Source organism: Branchiostoma floridae, chromosome 9, assembly GCF_000003815.2.
Source record: "Branchiostoma floridae strain S238N-H82 chromosome 9, Bfl_VNyyK, whole genome shotgun sequence".
Taxonomy (NCBI): domain Eukaryota; kingdom Metazoa; phylum Chordata; class Leptocardii; order Amphioxiformes; family Branchiostomatidae; genus Branchiostoma; species Branchiostoma floridae.
Window position 1 is genome coordinate 21,098,719 of NC_049987.1, and position 21,346 is coordinate 21,120,064.

Consider the following 21,346-nt stretch of genomic DNA (forward strand, 5'->3'; position numbering starts at 1 on the left):
AGCGTGTTCATGCTTTCAAGCCACGTATCCCACGCTTGCAAAGGAAGAAGAACATGGCAGGTCTGCAAAGGTTTGTTCTGTCGGTGGCGCTTGTTCTGACGGCCTGCTGGGCTGCCGAGGACCAGAAGGATGAGATCTGCTTCCAGCAGCCACAGAGGGGCACGCTGTACCCGGGCATGCAGTGGCCAGGATCCACCGAGCACGCGCTCACAGGCAGCAAGGCACAGAGTGAGTCAAACCAACACGTCTGTTAGTGTTACCTGCACAACACGCCATGCCACCAGAACAATATTTTCTCGGACAATAAAAGAGGAAAGCAAAAATCAACAAATCTTGACCAGTGACATCCGTAAATAGTTTCATCAGGTTGGTAGATCATTCGAACAGTCTTCTTCGTTTCACAACCACTTTTTATTCTTCTGCAGACGTTTCGGTGACTGTCTGTCACCTTCATCAGTGCAAAATGAAATATACTAACGTTACTCGGTGCGATATGACCTATACAGTGCAAATCGAACTAAACCTATTGTGACGTAATTACTTGACATGGAATGTTCTCGAACGTGATACGTTAACCATCCTTGCCACTTTGTGACGTAGTGGCAAGGATGCGGTCCCAAACATGGCTAAGTTTATACCCCCCTTCGTCTCTATTCATTACTGCTGTAGACTTTCTGATCCAGATGGCTTCCTTTACCCAACGTGTGTATTTGTTGTCCTCTCTGTCAATAACCTTAGCCCCCTCCCAATCTATTACACATTTATTTCTTGCAATGTGGTCTGTCACCGCTGACTTGTTTTCTTCTTTCTCTGCTGTCACAAAGTGGCAAGGATGGTTAACGTATCACGTTCGAGAACATTCCATGTCAAGTAATTACGTCACAATAGGTTTAGTTCGATTTGCACTGTATAGGTCATATCGCACCGAGTAACGTTAGTATATTTCATTTTGCACTGATGAAGGTGACAGACAGTCACCGAAACGTCTGCAGAAGAATAAAAAGTGGTTGTGAAACGAAGAAGACTGTTCGATTGACCAGTGACAGCTTGAAGTCTCTGATTGCCTAAGTTATTCTGGACATTTCTTGAAGACAATGCAAAGATTACGACTGTTTTCTTTGACGTGGTCAGATGATTTTTAGGCCACGTTAACTCATGAAATTAAATTACTTCCAAAGGCCAAACAAAATACTAGTATGTAGATGTACTGGTATAGGCAGAGCTGTGAATTATACGTCTTGGAGCAAAAAAAATTGCAATTATTCTGATATTAATAACAGTAGAAACGCAACGCCCCCTTCAAATGAAGCAGAAAGGCCCCTCCCCCTTTTCCAGGTGTGAAAATACCAGAGACCAGCAGGTGGTCACACTTTTCTCTGCCATAGTTTATTTTGCCAGGTCCTTGTTTAGGCACTTGTACCCTGAGGTGCAATGTTACCCGACACTCGTTTGTGCCACGTCCTCAGAAACAGCCAACATCTTGCTACGCCCGAGCTCACCTGAAACCTTAAGCACCATTGTTGACATGTGATCTCCATTGCTGTGCAAAAGACGCCAACCTACGGGAAACATTTTATGCAATTTTCTTTTTCTATTTTGAGTGTGGATGGATTGCATGATAGTTTTCGCCTATACTTTTTTTGCTTTAGAAAAACATGAGTATCGAGTCCTGTTGATAATATATCTCTATTAGATGTAGGTTTACAGCATGCAATTCCGAGCAGTTATTAATTATTCATAGCTTTAGGCCCCCAAACTTCCTTCTTCAGACTTATTAACATGTATATTACCTACACAACAACAGAAGCTTCATGTTTGTTTTCTTTTTTATCCTTCCGTCTGGCCCACATGTATCTGTGCTTAGGTGCGTCAAAAATAAGAGGTATATTTTGTCCTTTTTTTTTCAATAATATTTAGGTCTAATACAGTCATAAATATGGTAAGCTAGAGATGGTTTTGAGATGGTTGTCCAATAGCCCAATTCAAAAATACATATCCAGTGGTGTCCTTTATATTCTATCTATTGATCATTTGGTGAATCAGTTACCCATTTTACTATTTTTCACTATTTTGCAATCACCCAGAATTGCCAGGTACATTGTATAGACGAATACAACCACAGTCTAGCCACCGGTATTGCCATGTACAATACCTTTTGTGTTGCTTTTTCTGCATGCAATATTGTTTTCATTAAATTTCCAGTTAAGCATATTTTTTTTTATAATCTGAGAACCAACATATTGAATTGACATGGCCTGTGGTTGATATGTTTATATGAATGTCTTATATTTATGTTTTCAAAAGTTGCCTCTTTATTTCCCAGTCTCCAAGCCTGCCCCAGACTTCCAAGGCACGGCAGTGGTGAACGGGAAGTTTGAGGAGATCAAGCTGTCAGACTACAAGGGGAAATACCTCGTCTTCTTCTTCTACCCTCTTGACTTGTGAGTACAGCATAGGTTAGCCTGACTAAAATTGTGCTCCTAGCGACCGGCCTTACAGTTGCCACCTCTTCGGGAGGGGTTATTAACCCTAGCCAGCAAGAGATTGTGTAAACACAGGCTACGCCATGGGTGTGATTAGATTTTGTGATGTTGTGGTCACAAGTACATCTACAGCTCCATCTCTAAAACTTTCACTGGTATGTTGTTTTGTTAGGACTTTTGAGAGGCCCTAAGCTGTCTTCATATTGTAACTAACAGAGTCATTGATTTTACACTGTATCGTCTCAAGCCTGGTTCGAGCGGGAGCTCGGCCAAACAAACAAACAAACAAACAACATCTCAATAGACAATACTCATGTATTCAAGAAATTAAATTTTCTTGCCTTCAGACTGAGATAGAATTTTGTTGCCCTCTGCAGCACGTTTGTGTGCCTGACTGAGTTTAGATTTTTGTTGTCCTCTGCAGCACCTTTGTGTGCCCGACTGAGATTATCGCCTTCAACGAGCGCGTGGAAGAGTTCCGCAAGGTCAACACGGAGGTGGTGGGCGTGTCAGTGGACTCCCAGTTCACGCATCTTGCATGGTAAGTAGAGCTTCAGAAATAACAGACTGCACTTTGATTAGAAGCTAAACTTATGCTTCAATAGCAAGACAGAATGCACATAGTTACCAATCCTTCAGGTGTCATATATGTAAGAAATCGTAAAAAGTATTGTAAGTCAAATCAAGGACCTCCTAGCCTTTTTCTTCCATTGACCCAATCATTCAGACTCCTGTCTATACGTATTGATGCATATTCATCTACATAACGGATGAAATCACATCCAAATTTTTTTCCTCAGGATCAACACCCCCCGTAAGGCGGGTGGACTCGGCCCGATGAACTTTCCCCTCCTGTCCGACCTCACGCACAAGATCTCTCGAGACTACGGTGTGCTGCTGGAGGATGTGGGACACACACTCAGGTACATGTTTGTGGATAGCTAGATATCCAGGTACATGTGATAAGGTACACAAGGTAACAGTTATTCAAGCTACTGGATAGAGTTTGTAAACCGTCAGACATTTCAGGTAGCATCATTTATCTAGCTGCTTACAAATTGAATAACTGTTACCTCTTGGCAATAAGGCACACAAGGTAACAGTTACTTAGTTGTCAACTACAGTAGTAGACTATGATGTGTAGTTCTACAGTTAAAAAATGACAAGTGTAGATTGGGCCTTAAGTAACTGGATAGCCATTTCTACCTGAAATGTCTGATGGATTACAAACTCTATCCAGTAGCTTGAGTAACTGCTATCTTGTGTTTGCGCATGTAGTTTTGGAGCTACAGAATCTAAGGAAACTTAGCATTTCAGTGTTGACGTCTGTTTTTCCTGCAAACCCATGATCCCCTCCTGGCCTGATACGACCTGACTCCACTAAATATACTAATTTTGCCTCCATGGTGACAGAATAGCTTTGTTTGTTCCATTATGCTTGAAATCAGTAAAGAATACAGCTGCCAGGCATCAGCAAAGGAAACCCTTGGATTATTGATGGCTTTCTTGATTGTTTGGTTTGGTCAACTAACTGATCAATTTATTGATTGTTTGATTGATCAATTGATTCATTGGCTTCTTGTGTTCTACAGGGGATTGTTCATTATTGATGACAAAGGGATCCTGCGGCAGATCACCATGAACGACCTTCCCGTGGGGCGCTCTGTGGACGAGACGCTGCGATTGGTCCAGGCATTCCAGTACACCGACCAACACGGAGAAGGTATGACATAGGATCTCAAAATTTTCTTGAGACTACTATTAAGATGGAATGTCATGGCAGAATATGTGTTTCCATTGTACTCCAATATTGTTTGGATTGCAAAAGCCTACCTTTCCCCCATTTACTTCAAAATTAAGTCCCACAAAAGCCAGCAAACTTTCTGCATTTCTCTTTGACACTAGAAAAATTAGGAAATACTCTGAATCTATGTGCAAGCAAGGTGTTGTAAAGTAGATGTTGCTCAGACATCTCAAACTTGCTGCATACTCCAAAAGATACTCATGAACCATATGTTGCAACCCCCAAATCCAGATCCAGATATTTCCTTGAACTGGATCACTGCATGTGGCGAAGACCGACCGTAATTACCTTTAATGTACTGTTGTTCTGTTCCTGTGTGATAATTGTCCTGTTTTTGTGCCACAGTTTGCCCCGCTGGCTGGACACCAGGCGCTGACACTGTAAGTGGAACATTTCTTTTCTAAAGTAAATAAATAAATGAAAGATAAAGCACTAGTTACATCAATGAAGGTTAGACCAATGGGTAATAAGATATGCCAAAATGCAGTTACTACACTGAGTAATGTAGTGGATGCTACCTGAAATGTCTGACCGGTTCCAAAATCATGTCCAGTTGCTGGACTCTCTATAATGCCCAGTGCAGAACAATGTGGCGAGAACTGTCCAAACTGTCTGTAGCCGCCACGCATCAACTAATGATGCAAGTGAACGATTGATTGAGTATTGAACTGTGTTTTGGTGTAAAACACAAGTTGAGAAAATGATGAGTTCTGAATATTATGAATTCCAAATATTCAAGGTGACTTTTACTTGCAACCTTTGACCTTTGTACTTCTGTGTCTCCTTCCAGATCATTCCAAACCCCAATGACAAGCTGAAGTACTTTGAAAAGGCGAACAAGGACTTGTGAAGAAGCACCACCTTGCAACTCTTTACCGTATTGCAGCTCATCTAGAAATAGAGGGCATTATTTACAAAAACTTAAAGTGTATCAAACTCCTTGCTGTTTTTTTTTTTTTTTAATGTTTGGGCTGATACTGTTAGCATAAACTGGGAGCTGGAAATATGTTGGGGAAATAGAAATGATAGATGAAATCATTTTTTAAGATCTAGGGTGTTTCTTTTTTTGTCATCGTAACATTTCCAATAGTGTGCAAATATGGGATCTACGGTATGTTGGTTGCTGCCCGCTATGCAATTTTCAGCATTGGCAAAAGTGGAGAAACCTGATGAATTATAGCCACATGTGTTACTATCAGGTTGAGATGAGTTTATTACATGGTGTTGGTTATCAATGTCTTTATTCTAGCCTGGGGCTCAATCTTTTTCTTTCTCGCACCATCAATAGCAAGGGATATTGAGCAAGAAGTTACTATGGAAGATGGTACCCAGGCTACTATTATGTTTACTCTGCTCTATAATGGGAAAAAAAGTTTCCATAGAAGATTCAGATTCAGCTTTATTCCTGGATGACTTGGCATGTATGTACACATGAAATACGTCATCAGTCACAGAATCAACTTTAAAACATTAATGCATTTACAACATTTAAAATTAGACAGCAATCGGATTAAGAAAATATACATGACAGAATCAACATTCTTTACCGATCATCTAGCACTTTCGTACAGCAATCTTACAGAGCGGGGTGCAAATGACATCTCATGTCGCTTCGTTTTACTTCTAGATGCCCTGTATCGGGCTTCCCGACGAAGACTGTACGAACTGTCCTGAGGTGAAGTAAAGAACTCCCTCAGCGGAGAGCTACTGTCCCGCAGTATGTCTTGTAGAGTCTTCAGCGTCGCTGCGTCCCGTCTGTCTGATAGTGAGGGCAGAGAGTCAGATGGGATACCAATGATTCTAAGACAGCGCCTCTGCATGGCTTCTAGCTTGTCTGACAGGTGTTTCGGCAGTCCTCCCCACACCGGACTGGCATACTCCAGTAAGGGGCGTATGAAAGTTAGGTAAATCTGGAGCAAGACATCAGTAGGGAGACCAGCCTTCTTTGCAGCTGCAAGGTAATACACACGTGGACGGGACTTCGTCAACATGAAATGAACGTGTTCATCCCAGGTAAGGTTGGCAGTGATGTGTACTCCAAGTAGTTTGAAAGACGTAGTCCTCTGAATCACATGTCCGGATATTGTGGGATGAGGAGGAACAGGAATGTTTACCTCCTTCCTTGCGCTGATAACCATGTCCATTGTCTTTTTCCCGTTTACCTTGAGAGAGTAGTCCTCCCCCCATTCAACAATGGAGTCAAGTGCCTTCTGCGTTTGACCAGGAAGTGACGCCATTAGCAATTCAGAGGTTGTCAGATCGTCCGCATATTTGACAGGAACAATGGGCCTTGGCATCCTTGCATCCAAGGTATTTAGAAGTATGATAAACTTATGTCAGTGTTTCCTTGGTTTTAAGAAGGATTTTGTATCAGAACATCTCTTAAGATGTACACTTCTATGATACACAAGAGTGTATTTGCTTTTCTTCCTTCCAAAAGAAGTATGGACACTTTGTAGCTGTAATGGCTGAAAGCAAGGAGCTTTTACCTGATAAAAGCTCCTTGCTGAAAGGAAACTGTACAAAAGCAGCTAAGCTAATGGCCAAAATGTAGCAGGTAGAAAGAAAATGAAGAGTCAGTTTAGTCTGCTTGTGTGGGTCCAAATTCCGTCTTGAAACTTTGTTGTTAAACATGTTTGAAATGTTTCCCTTCATGTGGTGCAATGTCTAAGTGATCATAACACAATGTAACATTATTAAAGCTTCATTCCAATTATGAGCTACCACTGGTATCTCCAGCTTACAGCAAATAAAGCCACAATCTACACCTGTTAATGTTTTCTGTGGTCTTTAAGTAAACGTTGTAAGATAGAAGTGAATGATCCTTCTTTTTTATACAAAGAAACATTGTCATAGATCTAAGAACATGCGAAATGTGGTATGGAAAATGGCAAGTCATCATTATAGAAAGAGGATTTTGGACTGAAAATCGGGGCTTTTGGCCTGAGAGTGTATACTTGGATGAATAAATGAAATGAACATGAAATGGACTCATTGAAAAGCTGCTATATCTACATAAGTAAGTCAATATCTACATAACCAAATTTTGTATCAGACCAAACATTCTTTCAAACATGGAGACCATAAAGCATTAAGACTTTATAATGCAGATGGTCCTGAAATCTTTATACAAGAAGTATGAATCCCTTGAATTTGAGATTTGATCTGTCCTATTTCACCAAAGAGGCCATTGTGCAATTTAAAAGCAAAATACCGTACCGTACATGTATCAGCATATCCAATTTTTTTGGGTGTAGTTTCAGTCATAGTCAGTAGATGTCGCTTCTTCACCCACCGCTGTTTGAAACTTTTGGCGGGCTTGACGTCACGGCGAACTGTCAATCACGCAGGCCCCGCCCCCAGGATACGGAACAACAAGTACACACGCCAGCGCGTTGCTGAGCTCCAGCAAAGGTCCGGGTTTTCCGCGATGTGGGTTAATTAGAGCCGAGGTTTTGCGGTCAAAGGCAACAGAAAGGTTCTAAAGAAGGAAGGGAGTGCTGAGGACGTGGTATAGGGATTGCAGACGTCGAAAAGGTGAGTTTTTAGCGAGAAGAAAAGTTGGCGATCGGCTGTTGCTTGTGTTGAACAGCATGCAGCCCGCCTCTTCCGGTATAAAGGGGGAGGGGGGCATGTTAGCAACGTTTTAGAAACTTTAGTTTTTCCACCAACGTAAGATCCTGGAGGTAGTGTATCCTGGTTGTGTAAAGTTTGATAGATCAGAGCAGTACGTGAAAATAGAAAAATCGAAAAAACATTCTTCAAAGTTGTTGTTTTTGAAGTAATTTATCCTCAAGGCAATTTCAAGAAGTCTTCCCAAGAAGTCTTAGGAGGGTAAACATACTGACTTTAGTCTAAGACATCATCTCCAAGAAATAGCAGCAAACTAAAAGTTATTCCAGTCATATTTTACACTTGTCTGTGAAGCACTTCTGGATGCCATAACTCAACCACCAAAACACTTTGTCGTTGTTGTAATTCATCAAGGAGCTTTCTAGATGAAAGCTCCTTGAATTCATTACGTTAAATCGCTTTATGGTAAGTTATAGTTTGAGAAAATTTATGATCCCAATATATTTGGTGGAGTAATTTGATTGTTTTGTAATCTGTGATTGTTGATCTTCAGTTTTCACTATTGTCGTTGTAATTTTCCCATGGGAAAAATCAGAATTGTAGAAAGCCTTTTTAAAAACTGCATTTAATCCATTTGATATTTAATCACTCCCAAAGGATCAGACTGAGTTATACAGAAGATCTTTTAGTGTTTTACAGTGTTACATACAATTAAAAAGATACCTGACTAGTTTCTGAAACTGAATGACATAACTAGGGAAAGGTACAAACATTGTCATAAAAGTAAAACACATCAGTTCATCGCTTGCTGGGAGTTACTAGTACTAGTAGTAGTGGTACTGTAGTAAAGAATGTTGGTCTTGTGGTTGGGGTTATTGAGTTAGAATCTAAACGTTCTGTGTTTGAATCCTTAGCAGGCCCCAATGTTGTGCCCTTGGGAATTGACTCAGGTGAAAATGAGCACATGTACGTAGCTTTGGTTACAGACTTCTTGGATGGGGTGTAACGTCCCATGGTTGAGGACAGCCATTCACACCTCGAGCATGTTAAGGAACCCACCACACTTATCATAAAGAGTAGTGGTCCATCCCAGTGTTAGTGGTTCAAACCTAAAAGTCCGCTCCTTAGCAGCTTGTACCTACTCCCCGTATTCTCCAAGCAGAGGTTGGGTTGTGGAGATATTAGTGGTCAGGATTTTTGCTGGCTCACTTCCCTTACGCGACCCAACCTCTGCTTGAAGAATAACTCCCTGTGCCCAAGGCAGTGTATTGTTTATGCAAAACAAACAAATTACATGCTAGGCTGTGTTTCTTATCAATGAGTGTGGCGAGATCTTCAAGTGCTCATCAAAATGACTAGATGTAGAATCCTCTCAAAGGTGGGCCACTGTCTTAGCATGCCATCTAAACTCTCAGAACGTTGTTATCTTTCTTTTTAAAGAACATCTAGTTTTGTTAGAAGAAGATTCTGTTGAGAGACAAACTGAGAATATCGAGACTGTGCTTAAGACACAAATTAATCGAGTCACGTCACACAGTCTTAGGAGACCCTCAGCATTTCTTGACTCTGGTTGCCAGGATTAAGTCTACCTGTGCTGTACTGAAAGGTGTGGTCTCTTCTTACACACGGAGGCTGTGTATGGAGGATTAGCAGGGATCAGGCCCTTTGTTAAACACCCCATCTTACCTGAAAATTACACATGCTCTGTAAATACTGCGGCAGGGCCGAACTCACATGTCGTGACACAAAGGAGACGAAAAGTCAAACGTCAACTCTACTAGTATTCACCTCAAAAGATGTGCACAGTCATGATAAAAAAATTGCAAACCGTTCTAGAAAAAACTCAGTTTTGTGACTAAATTGTCATCTGATTATCTGAAGTAATTTTTAACCGAATTCTTTTCTTTTTTCTTCTTTTCTATATTTCGTTTTCTATTTGGGATCTCCACAATTATGTAGGCCATTTGAGGCAGAACAGCAAACATATTGAACCCCAAGGTACAAGTCTTTTGTTGCTGACTGGCCACACGTAATCCATCCTGCCAGATAGGAACCCACCTTCATTCATCACACCTGACAAGTTTCACTCCATTCATTACCTGTACCTCCCAGGAGTCACATTCTGTGTACAACAAGTTGGTAACAAGGCCTCCGAGAGATGCCCCAGAAAATCCAGGAAACAAACACAATACAAAACTGTCCTCTTCTTACAGGAACTTATTTATCACTTTTGAAAGAGAGGTACTAGTAGTTGATGGCCAATTAAGATCAGCTATTAGATTCCCTTTACACCTATGGAGGATGTAAGATGTAAGATACACCTATGGAGAGAGAGACAGACAGACATGAGAGAGAATATTACTCTGAAAACTTTTAAGTAAAAGTAGTAGTAGTATCCATTTAGATTCTACTGCTGCTGATATGCTGGGTAGGCAGCAGTTGGCTAGTCTTCACACCGTGCTTCCATGCAGCTCTGTCCAACGGGTTCACAGCTACTAGGCCACTAAAGTAGAACAGACTCTGCAGTATTTGTCCAGTTTAAATCTCAGCCAAGCAAGCATTCTTTCCTCTTTGAACTGACATGGTTAAAACCCAACTGCAGGTTAGAACTAATAGTGATACTGTGATAGAAGGAACCTGTGCTAGATTCAAGCCTCATACATAATCCCATTAAACAATTAGCATTTATCTAAATTGACTATTGTATAGCACAGGTAAATACATTATGCCTTTTATGATAGCTAATGTGACTTCAAAGATTGTCGGAAGTCTCTGTTTTATTTTGAAACCTCCAACAAAGCGACTGTCGTAACAAGAGTCTTTGGTAACATTTTAAATACTTCTGTTGGTTAATAAGTTAATACCTATCACTGGGTCAGAGTCAAAAGCTTTTAAAAAGTACTTTGTTTGCACATCATATCAACGCAATTTTGGTGGCCACATTGGGTAAACAGAATATCAGATAATAAGTGAACATATTTATTCTGCTACTGGTAACCGGATAACAGGCATTGTTGAACTGGTGACTTGCTCTCCCTTTGAAGTTATTTTTTGTGTTTGTGGATTTGCGAGTTTCGGTCCAAATCATGCGAATAAGGCTTCATTCATTTGGAATTAAAGTGTTTTGTGGTACAAATTTGTTACCTTGGTGACAGGTAATTAGAATGCCATTCTGGTAATGGAAAAAGCTTGTTAAACTGTAATTTAATAACGTATGGTAATTTCAATTAGGCTCCTGACCTTGGTGGGTATTATTGTGTGCATGTAATTGTGCTGCATCTGTGTGCATGCAACTTATTTATAGCATGATCAAGTGTTTTGGTGGTACTGTGTGCTACATAAAGGTAAGACGCTGTAGACAGTTTGAGAATCATTTTCCATTTTTAGGAAGCTTTTACAGTTGCTTTTAGCCAGTGTGTCACTTTAACTTTTTTAACATCAGATTGAAAAATTTAAGATTTTCTTGCCAATGTTCCTGTACCTTAAGGGGTAGGATAGTGGTTTAACTTTCTTCTTCTTTTTTCAAAGCTATAAACTTAACCATTGAAGTAATCTGGACTCAGACAGGCCGCTTTGTGGCAATATGAGGAAAATGCTAGAGTAGAGCAAGGAGCTAGATGTGCAAAATTTATTTTCAAAGTTATTTTCTGAACGAAACAGATGCATACAAATAAATTACATTGTACATGTATATCTTGCATTCATTGTTGTGATTTCCAAAGCATATACTTCAGACTTATCATCAAATTTAAAACTTCAGTGTAGTCTATATCCCCCATGTGTGACAACCGTGTGACAATGCACGTAGAAAATTACTGTTTACCCGTAACCCTTGACAACCTTAGGACCCGTCAGACTAAAATGTAATAATTTGCGTGTTTGCCACGTCTCACACATACAACATGCCGTGGTTTCTGGGTCAGACCTTTCTTATCAGCCCTCCCCGTCTTACACATCAAGTTAACAGGTGGTTATTATCTGAATTCTGAATCTCTACCTAGTATCCTACATTCTCGTTAATTTTCTGAAGACATTTTAGACAAAAGAAAGTATTTTCCCGTCTAATTTGGTGATAGATTTGTGGGATTTTTCCCTTTGGTACATTCCTTGATTTAAGTTCTCATGTACATTGTTTGTCCTTATCTATATAACTGTGTTGTCAGGGGTACTTTCTCGTGGTTAGTTTAATCTGTCTACTACACTGTACTTACAGTTCTATTGTGTTCTAACTGATATGGAATAATGATGGTTATGGATGAAGGAAATAATGGAACATTTTTACAGCTACTGTAATCGTGAGATGTGTTTAGGTACTTGTTTTTGTTGTGTAAAACTGGTTGTAGTTTCTCGTTATAGCATATAAGTTATAACCCCCACTGAGAAGATAATCAGGGACTTGTTTGGAGAAACATGCCAAACCTTCCTCGTTAGCAGTTAATTAGAGAGAATTACTTGCTGTATACAGCGTCAGTTTGTTGCTGTGGTTTTGCTGATTGTAGTCAGGCTTTGGATTTACAGCAATTTGGAGGGATCTGGATTAGGCACAAAATAAACAGAAGTTCTTCTGATTTGAGCTGATCCCTCTCTAACTTACAATTATGCTTGCAGAAAAAGTGTTGTCTAGTGACACATTTATAACACTCTTGTGTTTGACACAGTGTAAATCTGTTTAATATTGTGTCCAGTAGTTTTAGCGGTTGGTGGAAAGGGAGAAGCTTTAAACGACATTTGATTTTAGCTTTGAGAGCATTTTTCTAGCTGACCTCACAGCAGGGTGACATAATAATTTCAATGATGACATTTTGGTAGTTTAAAATTCGTTAAAACCGAGTTACCGTTATCAAATCAACAATAATTATTACAGTATGATGCATATCTTGGTAGATGACACAAGAATAGATAACAAACAAATCTAATGATAAATCTAATGACAAATCTTTATTGTTGTTTCCCCAGACCTGGTGTTGAACCATGAGTGAGACGGTAACGGTCACGGAGACCCAGCCCGCGCCGGCGACGAAAGCCGACGATGTGGATGATTTTGAGAAAGAACTGGACTGGCTGATTGAGGAGGACGAGAAGAAGGTGAGAGTCTTAACTTTCCTGCGCTGTGTCTTGACCTTGAACATGTCTTAAAAGACTGAATTTTGACCTTCAAGAAATACAGTCAAACCTGTTCAAGTACCCACCTCTACATAAGGAACACCTGACCATTGATACACAGTCAAACCTGTACAAGTGACCACCTCTATATAAGAACCATCTGGCCAATGTGACGACTTTTTGGTGGCCCTTTAGGTAATTTTCCCTCTGACACAATTATCAAGAGTCCCTGCAATAGTGACCACCTGTCCGCATAGACCAGATTTTAGTGGTCCGCGGAGTGGTCTTCTTGGGAAGTTTTGACTGTATGTGTGTTTTTAAAAGTAATGGCACTTGTAGGAAATAGACATATTTGCACCTGCAGTCGGTAAAAACAGATCCATACCCACCTGTTACATTGCAAACCCACCTGTGTGATACAGGTATGTCATACGTCCATCCCTGAGGGTTACCTGGGCCCCTGTGGCCTCTGTATGGCAAAATAAACTTTGCAAGAGGTAGATTTATTGTTCCCAGAAGTCTTTGGGATCTCCTGGGACAAAACACTGCTTACTGTAATGGGTAAGAAGTCAATGTTGCCATGGTACAAGTGTTACCAATTGCAAAGTACAAGTGTGTGGATGGATGTTTGGTAACAACCTGTGGTTAGCTGAAATTCTTGTGTTGTCAACACGTTCAAACATGATTTTTACATACCAAATAACAGTTACATGACTCATAACAATTCCCACGCCCCCCTTACACACGCACCAACAAATAAGGAGACTTAGAATTAGGGCCAGTCATCTAATTGCTGGAAGGGAATTACCGGCACATCATCAAATATTTATGGTTTTATTGTAACACTGAAATACTAACACAAAATTGTTATGGTAAAAAAAATATTTATGGGTCTTGTGATAAACGTGCAGATGTTGGCACACTGGCGCACCAAATCCGTGGGTATTTTTGGCCCCCTTTTTGACAGATTAGCCGTGAGGCTCGGTGGGCGTCACTCTATTGTCATGTGGGCAGGGGCATGGCGAGTATCAAACTTGGGACCACTGATTCCGATCCCAACGCTCTAGCCGTTATGTCACACAGACACACCCCAAATTGTTATGGTGTAAAAGAATTCATCAGATGTGCTACATTCAATAACTCATCGAAACATTGAAAGAAAAATAAGACATTCGTCACTAGAATGTTAGACACCTGTAGCCTGTCACATTAAAAATTCCTCCATTGTGATTGTGATTTTTAGACCAATGTGCCAGAAAAATTAATCGTAGGCTATCCAACAAAACACATTCTTTCCACATGAAAGGAGTTTCTGTGCAAGAAGAGCTGTATATAAATTATTCATCCATTCTAAATCCCAAGATAGCTCACTTCAGTAACGCCTGTGTTCGGACAGTGAACGATGGGCTATCCCATTGTAGGGTACATCAATACATGTAGGTTTGCTCGCTGAAGTGTGGCTAACACAGGTCAGTAACCCCTGTTCTTGTGGTGATGTAATCATGCCATATTGTAAAGGCTAAAATCCACCTGTCAGTCCAGGTACAAGCCTTTCGTGTAATTACATGTTCCAAGGCTACTTGTATTTCTAGCAGTACTTGTTGCTCTGTGGGTTTTTGAACAGGGCAACTAAAAAGTCATACAGTTTTTCTGGTATGGGAAAGCCTCGCCCAAAGAAATAATTTTTTAGGAAGGTATCAGATCACAAGTATGAAAATTGCACAGACTTGTCATTGAGATGTGTGAGTCTGAATATTGCAAGGTCTAGATCTCTAGTTTAACAGTTTTTTCCCCTTTGTTCAGACGGACAACAAAGAGTCGTCAGAAGAAGAGGTATCCGAAGACAAGATCGACAAAGAACTGGAAGAAAATGAAAAAGAAGACCAAAAAGAGCCTGAGAAGCCAGAGGAGAAACCCGAAGAAGAGCACAAAACGGAAACTTCCTCAGGTGAGAAAACTGAGGGCGATGATGTCACAGACGAGCAGCGTGCGGCAGACCTGGCGCTCCAGCAGATGCGAGACTCTCTCGAATTTAACGAAGACGATACCCTGATGGACGGAGATCCTCCAGAGTACAACGTTAAAGAGCGCCTCAAGGAACTAAACGAGGAACTCGCCAAGGAGCCTCTTGTGGAAGAAGAGAGCAGAGAAAGAAAAGTGTTGTTTAAGGAAAACTTAGTGGACTTGGAAGTCCCTCCACCTGACTACAGTGATGATGAGCCGGATGGAACGGCGAAAACAGACTCGACGGAAAACGTCGCGGAGGACGTTAAGGACAAATTGACTCTGAGCGAATCAGAACCCAGCAGCTCAAACGACAGTGAGAAAGCAAACACGACAGATGAGAGTGGGAAGGGGGAAGAGAACGGGGAAGGGGAAAGGGTGCTAGTGGAGCGGGAGGGGAAATTCGAACTTGTTCATGTTTCCGAACTGCAGGGTGAGGAGGAAAGGATGCAGCAGTTGGCCGCGCCTTTCCCCGCAAATGAGAACAATGATACAACAGAGGACAATGACGACACAGACCAGACGGACAATGACAGCTCTTCCACGAAAAGGTCGCAGGGGACAGGCGTGGAGACAAACGAGCTGTTGCCACGGCCACCGGACAAACCCCGCCCATCAACAGCGGCCGGCGTATCCAGGCGACCAGCGAAGGTGACTACTCCACAAAGAGCACAGTCTGCGTCATACACGCGGGAGGAATACGTGAAGAGAAGTTCGCCGTACGGGCTCTCGGATACGCAGAAGCAGCTGATGAAAGAGCGACAGAAGGCGATCGCCGAGAGGAAGAGACTGGAAGAGGAGAGGATGAAGGAAGAGGAACAGAGACGGAGGGAGGAGGCAGAGGGGGCGTTTCAGGTGAGGCTGTCTGGGGTCAGGTTTCAACTGTCCATCTTTGTAGGTTTCGGAGCCAAATTGGGTAACCTGAGATTTTGTTTAACTTTTTCCAGCCTTCATGCATGACTATGTATTGCGGCCACCTTGTTTCTCACTTTCAAGCTATAATACTAGACTCTATGAGATAAAATTAATTCATTTACTTTTACAGGCTTAATTTTGTACTGGAGAGGAAAAAAAATTTTTTTTAGTTTGCTGTTGAAACAATTCTGTATTACAGCAATACAATAGAAATTCAGATTTCCAACTGTATGATTGTGCATCAGAGGTCACTGTATGTAGTAAACCACAACATAGCCGTGAAAATTGCTTATAAAATTCTTGTGAAAAGGATAAGGAAAGAAGGATGGAGAAGTATCTAGAAAGCAAAACAATTTTTCTGCTAGTGTTATGTGTTTGCATTTCTGTTGCCATGGTAATGACCTTTCCATGTTGACCTTTCTATGTTCAGAGGCGTGTGAGGAAGGTGACTGTGTATCTGTCTGTGTGTGTGTGTCTGAGCTGAGGGATTGAAGTCTGCTATATCTGACTGTCTTGTTTATTTATTTATTTGTTTGTTTGTCCCCCAGGCGTGGTTGGCTCAGAAGAGAGAGCAGCACCGGCGAGAGAGGGAGGACCTCCGCAGGAAGAAACAGCTCGAGCAGGCTGACCAGGTGAGGCATCCGTCGTCATGGAAACGTTTAAGTGTTTATGACACCAAAATACAACTTACAGTTTCTTATCATCTCTAATAGTTGTAGTATCATTCACTGAACATAACCATTTATGCCATATACCTTCATAGGAACTGGAAGTGGGATTCTTTAGTGGTTTGTTCAATACCATCAGATGAGTGTTAATTTGGTGTAAACTGTTATGTTAATTGAATGATACTACCTTTTTAGAGATAGTAAAAATGTTGTATTTTGGTGCTATGAACAATCTTCTCCCAGCTTGGGCAGCCTTTCGGCACAAAGTCTGTGTTGGTAACAAGATTAGACAGCAGGGAGAAGGTTGGGCAATGGACATTTCATGCATCAATCCTCCTATGCTGCTTGGGTGGGAAAGATAATTTTTTCCCACTAAAGAATGAAGAAAAAAACAAATTCCAGCCTTTCTTGCACTTTGTATCCTGCTGCACTGTGTGCTGTGGTATTTTGCTTTTAGGAAATCTTGAAATTTCTTTGAAAACGACACAAAAGTTAAAGCTTTTCTTGGACAATTTGTCTCACTGTTCTGTGTGTTGTGGAATGATTCACCTTTCCTTTCCAAAAATCTCAAAAATCATGAAAAATGTCCAAAAATCTTGAAATAATGTTTGCAATAATGATCAAAACTTTTTGCTGATACAAATTTTCACTCCATTTGCAAGACTTATTCCAAAATCAGGCCGCTTTTGGCACCATGTATGTTTGGAATGAAGGTATATCTATGATAACGTTGTGCCGATGTTCACCTTGCATTAGCATGGTGTCAGCAGGGATGGAAAGCTGTCTGTCCCACCTGGTGGTTTGGAGGAATCTGATGAGGTAGATTTCCTGGTTAGAGTTTAGGTTTGCCCTGCAAGCATAGGCTGATGGGGAAAATCGTATACTGTCTTTTTCTGTCCTCTAACCCCACCATCAAAGAACTACCCTTTGGGGGCTACGTTCGGGAGCAGAGGTTGTTGGGGATTGCTGACAGAAAAGGACGGCATTATAAAGAAAAGGTCACAATTTTCCCCATCAACCCTTGCCTGGTGCTAACCTCCTCAACATTTATCTGTCGGGTATATTCGCCACTTTGAAAAACTGTGTGTTTGAGATCTCCATTGCAGCACCCAGGTATGCACTGTTTATAGATATGCACGATAAGACACACAACACTTACTGAGAAGAGTATGGGTCCTTCCTGTTGTGAGTTGATCGAGCATTACAGTCTGGTCTTATAAGCAGCTTGTACTTGCTGTGTACAGAACTGGCGTGTTGCACCTAACGGCAGTTTACTGGTTATGCAAAACCACAAGGACAAAGCCACAGCATCTTTTCCTTGTAAAATAAACAAACAAACAAACATGTTTTGGTTTCAGGATGACGAGGATCCTCAGGAGGCATACCAGGAGTGGCTGAAGGCGAAGAGAGACCAGAGAAAGAAGGAACGAGAGATAGAAGAACAGAGGAAAAGAGAGCAGGAGGAGGGATTCTACCTGAGAGCAAGAGAGGACTGTGATAAGGCATATAAACAGTACGTATCCTTCATCTCTGGGAACTAACATAGAACTTTACAAAGGTGTTTGGTGTTTTGCATTTGCAACCAAAGAGGATACCACCTCAAAGATTAAGGTTGTCTGGCCTTGCCATGGGACAAAATATACCTAAGCAATATTACAGCGTCAAAGTGGAAATATTCTGAATAACGCAATCTGCATGATATTGACATCTACTGCACTGTATTCTCACATTTACATCATAATGTGATACTTTGAGCGGTTAAAAACAGCCCAGAGACAAGTTGCACGAGGATATTCCTTATTATTTCAATTTTGATTCAGTTGTTGTGATTTTGTGTTATTTTATGTTGGGGTCTCCCGGCCCCCAAGGCGGTATTGAAAAACACCAGTAGGCGATGTATTTTCCTGGATAAATAAATAAACTGAAACTGAAAACTGAAACTATTATTGTACCCCCCAAAAATAAGGACTTGATGTGGAATCCTTGTGCAACTCATTCCCGCGCTGTTTTTAACGGCTCAATTTATGAAATAATGATGTAAACGTGCTAAAATAGTGCATTAGATATCAATATTATACAGACTGCCTTATTCAGAATATTTCCACTTTTAACAATGTGATATTGCTTAGGTTGCCTTTAAACTTGTCTAGAAAAAGTATTCTTGTGCTAGTTTTTAACTTGACTTGCAGTTCAGTTACATATTGTGATGGATTAGGCTCAGACACATTCAAAAGGTCACTGGAAGCAATCACAGCAACGTCAGTGTTGTGTATCCAAGCAGCGTTGCTAGGTGGCTCTCAGTTTACAAAACACGGCTTCTATAGCGAAGGGTTGACGCCCCCAGTGAATTTCTTTATCTTACACTTCAAAGTCTACTCAGTAAAAGAGTGGATTTATAGGAGCAAGAATGGTTGGCGGGTCTTCAAAGACGAGCTGCATGAATGTGCAAATGAGTGCCTTTGTCGCAGTCAATACAGCAAACCTTATTTCATAGGCAGTTTAGATGCAGATCACAATGATGGCTCTGACCTTGAACCTGAAGGTCAAACAGTCACAACTTTTGTCAGGGAACGTGACTTTCTGGACAAGGGAACTCTTTGTGTGTGTGTGTTGGAAGCCAGCCATGTGCTCACATCCCAAACATGTTATGTTCAGGAAGAGTTTGAATACTGAATTGTCTTAGTGAATATTGGTTTTGTTAGTGTCTTTTGTTTGAACAATGTTTGACTTGGAAAAGATTCTCAAGTTGAGTTAATTGGAAAAGTTATTACAGGTGTCAAAGTTCTGTTGTCAATTCAGATTCAGATTTAACTGTGGTGTATTAATTGATTTGATGTCATGGAAATGTAGAAAATATAGCTTTCTTCATAGAATCTACATCATGTGGTATTTATATTGCTTTATAACAAGGTTAGACATCCAGTTAGACAATATTTAAAGACAGATTAATCTTGACAACAAGATTCTGAGACTTATTTCAGATTTGTATTTCTTGTGACATCCATCACTCTTCTTCAGCATCACTAGAATGAACTGTCAGAACAAGTCAACACCAGTACATGTACTGTACATGAAATCATTATATGAATGCCTTTACCATAATCATATATTTCATTCTCCTCCTCAGGTGGTTAAGACGGAAGAATAAGGAGATACAACAGGAGAAGGTGGCCACCAAGAAGAAGAAGAAGCGCCTGAAGTCTTCTGAGCGCAAGTCCCGAAAATCTCAGGAGCTATCGCAGGCGATCAGACAGGCACAGGCCTTCAGATACGTGGACTACTATGGATATCGTTTCTAAGAAAGCAGGCACCCTTATGTTGTGCAACAGACAGCTACAGTATATATACATGTAGCTACACAGAACTAGTTTAAGTAGTCCAAGAGTATTTTCAAACATTTGATTACCCTGTTATATACAGTAACTGTTACGTATTTTTGATCTCAAACAAAAACTTTTGTACCATATCATTTCTAGATGCATTATTGTTTTGACATTGTATTTTACATGTGCTTAGATGTTTTTCTATTTAAGTAGTTGAACTACCAAATGGATGAGAAAAATTATTCAAATTTTGTTACATCTAGAGAAATAGTTTCTTTTAAAGAAACGGTGTCTTTAGTCTCAGGGCTATTCCTGGAGGTTTACTCAACATTGTAAATACATGTACTAGAAGTATAGTTACTTAACGCTAGTTCACCTTTATCCGCGTGGTAACCTTTATTGGTTGTATATAAAATAGGAGTATTTAGGGATATCAAGTCAACAGACGAGTGTTTCATACTGGAGTGCTATGAAAATATTGCAATTTGAAACCAATGTCCGTCGATTAGATATCCCTCAATATCTCAATATTTAAACAACAGAACGATATAGGTTACCATGTGGATAAAGGTGAACTACCCTTACTTGTACTTTAGAATCTGTTCTTTGCGTATTTGTTGACTCAGGTTTCTAATTTGTGGTTCATTTGCTTTGTTAAATAACAGATTTGCCATTGTTACTTTTAACGCTTTATTGTTAGTAGTAATTCATTTTTTTGTGACAGCTCAAGTTTGATTTTGCGTTGAACCAGAATTAATAGATGTACATGTTTTAAGGTTAACCTAATTCAATAAGATGAAGTTTAGTTTATCCATCATCATCGGCTAATTCAAGACTGTCCCTTTAATTTTTTAAACAGTGTGTACAGGATCAAGAACATTGTGTAGATCGTCAAAAAACAGTTTACTGATATTCAAAATGCTAATTTTTTTTTTCTTTCATGTCTCTTGCTTGCCTGCCAATTTTGAACAAATGTTGTATGATTATGGCGTAGGCAAAACGTGTATTATTGATCTGTAAAGTTATAATATAACTGCTATACATTTTTTATTGTAATTATAATAGATTATAGCACTTCAGGGCAAAGTTGCCAAGTTTGCTGAAGCAAAACAATCTCCGGGGTTTCCTCTTTACAGTATTCCGTTGACTTAAAGTTACAAAAATCTTCTGTATTACCATGAAAATTAGAAGCCGCTGTTTAAACTTTATATTGTTCATGCTAATTTGAACAACAGATTGTAAAATATAATGCTTGTACCTCAAATGTGTTTAGTTGTGCAATAGTTACTAGAAGTAGAATTTGATTCATATGTTGTGTGCAGGTAGTTTGATTCAGAAAGAGATTTTGTTTTGTGATATACCAAGGCTGTTGTGTAGTTTCTTTGGAGATGCTTGCTGTGGAGTCTAATTCTTAGCAATCGTACTTCAGGGTCACCATTCTGTGCATGAGGACTTGCTTAGTCCAGTGGTTAT

At 40.3% G+C, this 21,346-nt stretch overlaps 2 protein-coding genes across 3 annotated transcripts; both read left to right on the top strand.

The window, feature by feature from the left end:
- On the top strand, window positions 1–5,658 carry LOC118422604 (peroxiredoxin-2-like). The gene is made up of 7 exons (XM_035830249.1): window positions 1–228; window positions 2,324–2,441; window positions 2,908–3,024; window positions 3,284–3,406; window positions 4,076–4,206; window positions 4,633–4,667; window positions 5,078–5,658. The coding sequence occupies exons 1-7, from the start codon at window positions 54–56 to the stop codon at window positions 5,135–5,137; spliced, it is 759 nt and encodes a 252-aa protein (XP_035686142.1). The 5' UTR covers window positions 1–53; the 3' UTR covers window positions 5,138–5,658.
- Window positions 5,659–7,612: 1,954 nt separating this feature from the next.
- Window positions 7,613–21,233, top strand: LOC118422600 (coiled-coil domain-containing protein 181-like). Of its 2 annotated transcripts, XM_035830242.1 has the most exons (7): window positions 7,613–7,824; window positions 12,817–12,945; window positions 14,767–15,822; window positions 16,431–16,514; window positions 17,307–17,369; window positions 17,909–18,063; window positions 19,678–21,233. In XM_035830242.1, the coding sequence occupies exons 2-7, from the start codon at window positions 12,832–12,834 to the stop codon at window positions 19,847–19,849; spliced, it is 1,644 nt and encodes a 547-aa protein (XP_035686135.1). In that variant the 5' UTR covers window positions 7,613–7,824; window positions 12,817–12,831; the 3' UTR covers window positions 19,850–21,233. The 2 variants fall into 2 exon arrangements, with proteins under 2 accessions (XP_035686135.1, XP_035686136.1); XM_035830243.1 differs by lacking the exon at window positions 17,307–17,369.
- The last annotated feature ends 113 nt before the right edge of the window (window positions 21,234–21,346 follow it).